This window comes from Arvicanthis niloticus, chromosome 17 (genome assembly GCF_011762505.2).
Source record: "Arvicanthis niloticus isolate mArvNil1 chromosome 17, mArvNil1.pat.X, whole genome shotgun sequence".
In the NCBI taxonomy this organism is placed as follows: Eukaryota; Metazoa; Chordata; class Mammalia; order Rodentia; family Muridae; genus Arvicanthis; species Arvicanthis niloticus.
Window position 1 is genome coordinate 61,652,883 of NC_047674.1, and position 6,958 is coordinate 61,659,840.

Consider the following 6,958-nt stretch of genomic DNA (forward strand, 5'->3'; position numbering starts at 1 on the left):
GGAGAGGAAGAGGAGGAGGAAGAGAGGAGGAGCTAGGTGGAGAGAGAGAGAGAGAGAGAGAGAGAGAGAGAGAGAGAGAGAGAGAGAGAGAGACAGAAACATGGAGGCAGATGTTCGTGTGTTTCCACCAGTCAAAGATAGTTGGTATATCTAGGTTGTGCATTAGTTTACACTTCTGATTGTTTGGGCATCTTGTTATTGAGCATTACCAAACTTATAAATCCTTTGATCAACATTAAAAAAAATACTTTTAAAAACACAGTTAAATACTTGTAAAAATTTATAATCTAAAAAAATCTTGTCTCTAGAAGTAATAATTAAAAATTATCAATATGTATATTATGAGTACAATTGTGTATTTACAAAGCTAACACAGTATGTTTTACAATTTATCTCAAGTCCTGCTATTTTAAATTCTGAATACAAAGGAAACCCCCAGAAGGACAAAGTGAAATGATGATTAAATTTGACACTAACAAGTTTCCACAGTTTACCTTAAATCTACAGTTCACAAGTAGATGGTTGGAGACCTAAGGTGTTCTTTTTATAGGATAGAGTGACTCTGGGATGTTATGAACTTAACCTTAAAAGGAAGCAGACATAGTGACTTCGCTTTGGTTTGGATTGTAAGAGGGATTCTCTACCTAGAAAAACTTTGAATAACTTCACGACTTAGAAGCAAACAATAACAAATTACAATACAAGTAGGATATAAACATCTTTCATAAGACAGAAGTTGTCAATTACCTATGCACATATAGTCAGATTTCAGCAGTAACCAGACAATTGCTTATAAGTTCAACAAAATTAAGGATATTTTCCAGGAGGAATATTTTATAGCCACATCATTGTGTATGTGTTGGTGAGCTTCCTTTCACTATAACAAGTATCTGGGATAAGCAATTTATAAAGACAAAAGCTTCATTTTAGCTCTTGGTTTTCTAATTTACATTCTGGAGAGAGAAGGACAGAATATCATGACAGAAGTACATGGCGGAGCAAACCTGTCCATCTCATTTTATTGAATTTTTCATGGGCAAGAGAAAAGGGAGAGGAAAAGCAAGGGCCTGGAGGACTCATTTCCTTCCAGGTCATGTTCCAGTTCCCCAGCTTCCACACACTAACTTCTACTACACTATACTTCTAATGGCTCTTGCTGGCAGTAACACATGCTGTGTCCAAGTCCGCACCACACGGCCTTTTAGGAAAAGTGTAGGTTTGAGTGGTAGAAAGCAAATGGCATTCTAGCTCATGCTATATATATATATATATATATATATATATATATATATATATATATATACCCTGGATTCCTGCTCACAACACAGGCTCCTCCTACTGCTGCCAGCTTAGCACTGCTGCTCTCTGCAACTAAGGTGAAAAGGTGAAAGCTGAGATTTTGTGATCTGAAACATGTTTGCCTCTCTGTCTTCAGTGCCATCACTCACTCATGCTACATGCTGTGTGCCCCATACTGCCCAGGTACTGGGAGTAAGAGATGCCTAAGACATGGAACTAGTGGGAGATGGGGGTAAGTATGCTGACAAGCAAATACAGGTGGACTCAGCCAAAGTGGGCAAAAGTACAAGCTTCTCCTCAGAAGAGGTGGCAGGAGATCAAAACTCAATTGGGTCCAAGCTGAGCACCAAGCCTCCATTCTGCTTTACTCAAGGCACAATCTGTGCTTCCCAAAAGCCACCCTCATGCCTTTCTTCTGTTTCCTTTATGACCCAGAACTAGGGCTTCCTTTACTAAGGTTTGGATTTCTGAAATCTTCTTAGAGTCCTTTCCTCACTCTCCTCATCCCAGGTAGAACAGGTTCCAGTGACCATGTTGTAACAAGCTGTCCACAAACTGATTCTTTCTATTGTAACCAGGCAAAACAGATTGAGCAGTAAAAAGGTTAGAGTTTCATGTACTTTCATTTAGATGATCTCTATTTTTTGTGTGTTTTCCCTTCAGGTAGCTATTTCAGAGTTAGAATCCAGACTATACCTTCCAGAACAATGCCAACATAAGATTTATACTACTCCAGTTTCATTATTTATTATTTATTTATTAGCTCATTAAAGCTGTCTTACTGATTTATACTGAATAGTGGAGAAAGAATACATTGGGCATGATCTGCTTTTATGAATTGAAATGTGATGTTGGTCAACACAGAGTCAGAGCCACAGCCTTGGAATTTACAGTATGCTTCCAGAGCTTCCTTTGGCTAGGTTGAGGCTTGCAGATAGACTCTAGTCCTTGATATCTTCACACCTTGATCAGAGTTCCATGCAGAAGTTCAGAGAGGTTCCACCCATCCTTTGCTTATAGATTTCGTCAAACCTCTCATTCTGGGCCACAGTAAAGTGGTTTTTCCAATCACCCACGGTTCCTAGAAGACAAAGCCCAGACAGAAGCATCAGTCTCTGATTGACAGACTTTGTGTCCCTGACTGGAGTGAGAGTGCCCACACTGGAGCTATCCTGACAGGAGCCCAATTCGTCATTACCTTACCTCCCCTGTCTGAGAAAGGGCCCTAGTTGTCTTTATGAAGGGGCACCATCTTCTAAATCAAGTCATGAATTAATTAAATGTGATCCCGAATCCTGGTTCTACTGTGATACATACATATACTCGTTAGTCACAGTTATAAAAAAGAATGAATAGTAGACATATAACCATACCAGGAGATCTTAAGTTGTTATACTGGCCAGAGATCTGGGTCATAAGAAAATACATACTGTGATATTCCATGTTTATGCCATGTAATAACATGCATAATCAACGTACAGTTAGAAATGAGAGCATTTTTCTCTGAAGGAAGAGATTTCCTTAAATGATATTGTCCAATGGGATAGAAATTTTGCTTCTTTGATTTAGGGTGTTGATTGCATAGTTCTATTTATTAATAAAATTTATTGAACTGTATAGTTTATTTCTGTGAATTGTTTTTTTTGTAAATGATATGATTGTAATGGGATTCTATTTTTCAACAAGAGCTAACTAAAATAATTTTAGATAGAGAGAAACTCATTGGAACACCTGTGATTCTTATAGAATATTATCCAACTTGATGAACAAAAATGTTCATTTTAGCATTATCCAATTTGATGAACAAAAATGTTCATTTTAGCATTAATCATAAAAATGTAAACACAGTATCTACTATTAGAGAAATAATTGGAAGAATAACAGCATATCCATGAGACATGTATAAACAGTGATGTGTAGAGATCTATGTTTCTTGCCCTGGAAAGATGGCTCATATCTTAGTAAGCAAAAGTGTATAATGTAACCACAAGTTGTGTTATAGTGCACAGATTTCTGTCATGATATCTATATTTGTGTTTCTATGAGCCAAAGCGAGCAAGCAAAAAGCAAACACAAGTGTATGCAGAGAATGCTGGACATGGATGGGCTGGAAAAAAGGCTACTTGTCAAATCCTCACCAGAGATTAAGAAAGAAAAGTGATTGAACAGTTTGATTCATTTCAGGGCCTGGAATATTTGGTATACTGCAATGGCAATAAAATCAATTAACTCATGTACTGAAAGTAAAAGAAAAGATGTTCTGGAGCAGTGTGTAAATGCCAGTTCTGGTTGCACTGCTGTGGGAAAAAATGCATATGTTAACGAGACAGTGGGATGGATTTCATTTTGTGCCTATCTTCTTGGGAAGTAGGTTTTGTGAGCATCTGTGTGAAATTGTCAAACAGTATTGTGTTTTTTAAACAGTTATTGTGTGTACTAACTTAAGAAAAATCACATTTTTCACTTAAAAGTGAACCATCTGGGCCAATCAGAATTCTTTCAAAATATAGGAAGCATTAAGTGGTTGGGTCTCAGTAATACACGTTGAAAATCCTGAAACTGTCATGAGTCATGATTCGGAGTCACAGTCAAACTATTTTATGCACAGAAGCTGAAACTAAAGCAGCAGCTATGGAGTAGAAGAAAAGCACAGGAGCAGAAGACACGAGGTAGGCATGTGCACAGTAGCTGTCCTAACAAGGGGTAGAGCCTTAGAGCGGAGTGGTACTTTCCTGATATCAAGATCTCAGCGAGTCTAACCCCAGGCAGGGTTCCCAGCGAGGTGTGCATCTAAAGTAGCTCTGGTCTTAGTGATCTGTGAGACCTGCTTCGTACTCTTGTACACTAGGAACAAATCTCTAGCCCTCTTACTATCATAATATGTGGGTTGGAGGGTGTCTTAGTCAGGGTTTCTATTCCTGCACAAAGCATCATGACCAAGAAGCAAATTGGGAGGAAAGGGATTATTCAGCATACATTTCCAAGTTGCTGTTCATCACCAAAGGAAGTCAGGATTGGAATTCAAGCAGGTCAGGAAGCAGGAGCTGATGCAGAGGCCATGACAGGATGTTACTAGCTTGCTTCCCCTGGCTTGCTCAGCTTGCTGTCTTATAGAACCCAGGACTACTATCCCAGGGATGGCACTACCCACAATGGGCCTTCAACCCTTGATCCCTTATTGAGAAAATGTCTTACAGCTGGATCTCATAGAGGCATTTCCTCAAGGGAGGTTCTTTTTTGAGATAACTTCAGTGTGTATCAAGTTGACATGCAAAAGCAGACAGTACGGAGGAGACTGTCTCAGAATTAGGGATAAAGGAGCCCCACAAACCTTTTCTCATGAAAGGGGAAATTGACTGGTCCAGGATAGATTTGGGGACGGTAGAACGATTGGTCATAGGATTGTGTTTCATTTTCTCAAATGATGTCTCCTGGATAATTTTATCCACAACATCTTCATCTAAATTCTTGCCCATGAACTGCATTACCTTCTGGATTTCATGCTTTGGGTCCTGCGGGTTGACACAATCCTGTTAGAACCACATTCCTAAGGGGACTTCCCTCCTCATGATTCTGAAGCAGTAATTTACTTACCCTCTTCATATCTTCATAGAAGAGGAAGAGAATCTGGTATTTGCCTCGAATGTCCCACCATCCTTTCACATGGTCAAACCAGGACCCCCAACATACTGTAACAGACAAGAATAGCTCGCATGGCCAGAAACCTTCTGAGTCAGGAAACTTTGACCTTTGTTTGTTTGTTTGTTTGTTTAAGGTGCATAAGAGAAGGAAAATTTTTGTAATTCTGTATCAGATACATCTCAAGGGTACCGAACTGATTGATTCTGAAATAATGTATTTTCGGTCAGTCTTGATGTTTTCCCTTAATATGATAATTAAATTGGCATCATGTTGATTATGCATAGTCACTTGCACCCTCGTTATGACAGTGACACATGGGCTGAGGGAAGTCTATAGACCAGGAATCCACAAATAAAGGCTTTTAAAATAAGTACCGGACACTTTGGGGAGTCAACTCTCATGAGTAGCTCTCCCAACTCAGCCTCATTGGAGTAAAAACACAGGGGGACAGAGCATTTTTATTTACCTTTTCCATTGATGAAGGTTTCAAAATACTCATTCCAGGTGCCTGGATCTGGGAGCACCTGGCTCATCCTGTAGAAGTGGTAGTAGGAAACCATGCAGTCTTTAGCATTTCGAGCCACATAGAGGAACTTTGGAGAAGAGAGGTGGGTTAAAGGGACACAAAACCGCGAGGTTCTGAGTTCTTGCTCTGGCTGAGTCCTCTTGGGGAATGCTCAGCTCTCCTGCCCTGGCAGCAAGACTCAGTCTAGAGCACTGTTGCCCACTATGCTGCGTCCAGCCCAGCCCTAACTCATTAACAGTTACCTCAATTCTTGACTCCCCCTTCGTTACCAGGGGATAACTCCTCCTCTACAAACTCTGACCTGTTACCAAACTAAGAAGCCAATGAGCCTTCCAGAAGAAACCTCGGTTTGGTTTCTGGGAAAGCAATAGCTCCACCTGGTGTTTCGATGTGAAGTAGCACCGTGGATCCTACACACTGTGAGCATAAACTTTCTTCCATAATGATCACTTTTGAATCTGTGTGTTTTCACACAGAATAAACAAATGCCAGGTGCATTTGAATAAGAGCCCTACTGGGAGACCTTGTCACCTTGCTAGACACCTAGACAATGGTTTCTCCAAGTCAACGTACTGCTGTGCTCCAATGGGAAGAATTTTCTACAGTTTTGGTTTAATTTTTTTTTTCACTTGAATTCTTGAACTTTGTACCTCAAGTTGTCTTTCATTTCAGTATTTCCTGACATCTTATGAACGTCTTCTTTCCTTCACATGTATGTGAATACTACCCACATCACATGACTTTTGCCTTTCCTCAGCCCTCATTCATCCCCTTTCCAAGTTCATACATTTCTCTACTCAGATGCACATAGTCTGGGAGTTAGGCTAGATCTGGTTTTTAATTTTCAGTGTTTTATATATAAGTCTCTAAATATGTATATATTAAACATACATATATAATATATACATATATGCCTGTGCAATTATGAAACACCATTTTTATTTGATGATTCAACTTAAAAATCACATCTTATTTCTTCATGTCATTTTTGACAATTATTTCTTTTTGCACAGCGTTAACGTTTTCTTATTTTTGCATATAATAGGTTTGTCAGAAGTTCTTGGGTCTCAACTCTAAATGTTCTTTAGCAGACACCCTTATGAAGGTCTCTTTTCTTATGTATGTTGTAATGTATGATCATGATCACAGTGGTAATCTGGGGATCTGAGCTGACATGACTCTTCAGATGAGATTCATATGCATTTCTGTTAGGTATACTGGTGTTTCTGGCACTGGAGTCATCTTAAGTTCACTTGTATGAGCTTACAGTGTCCTGGACAAGGCAAGAAGAGGGTATTAAGCTTTAAAACCTTTGAGAGATGACTCAAGGCTACCCAGAAGCTGCCCATGGTCTCGTTCATCACCCACAATGTACACTTTTGATAAATTGCCTTCTGTTGTTTGAATTCACTAAGAAGCTGCCTCTGCACACTTCAACATCAAGCATGTTTTTCTAAGTGGTCTCCAAGATCCCTTATATGGGAAGAGACT

At 39.4% G+C, this 6,958-nt stretch overlaps 1 protein-coding gene across 1 annotated transcript; it reads right to left on the bottom strand.

The window, feature by feature from the left end:
• Positions 1-2,035: 2,035 nt before the first annotated feature.
• On the bottom strand, positions 2,036-5,793 carry LOC117722287 (sulfotransferase 1C2-like). Its single transcript, XM_034521297.2, has 4 exons — positions 5,408-5,793; positions 4,894-4,988; positions 4,631-4,811; positions 2,036-2,380 (listed from the first exon to the last, which is right to left on the bottom strand). Exons 1-4 carry the CDS (start codon positions 5,499-5,501, stop codon positions 2,268-2,270), a joined length of 483 nt encoding a protein of 160 aa, XP_034377188.2. The 5' UTR covers positions 5,502-5,793; the 3' UTR covers positions 2,036-2,267.
• Between the last annotated feature and the right edge of the window lie 1,165 nt (positions 5,794-6,958).

Bases quoted from the DNA above. Each gene is read 5' to 3' on its own strand.
- LOC117722287 (XM_034521297.2), bottom strand. From the start codon at position 5,501: ATGGTTTCCTACTACCACTTCTACAGGATGAGCCAGGTGCTCCCAGAT. The intron at 4,989-5,407 runs GTAAATAAAAAT...TGTCTGTTACAG, and splicing joins AACCTTCATCAATGGAAAAG to TATGTTGGGGGTCCTGGTTT. The intron at 2,381-4,630 runs GTTTGTGGGGCT...TTTGTCTTCTAG, and splicing joins TTCCCCTTTCATGAGAAAAG to GAACCGTGGGTGATTGGAAA.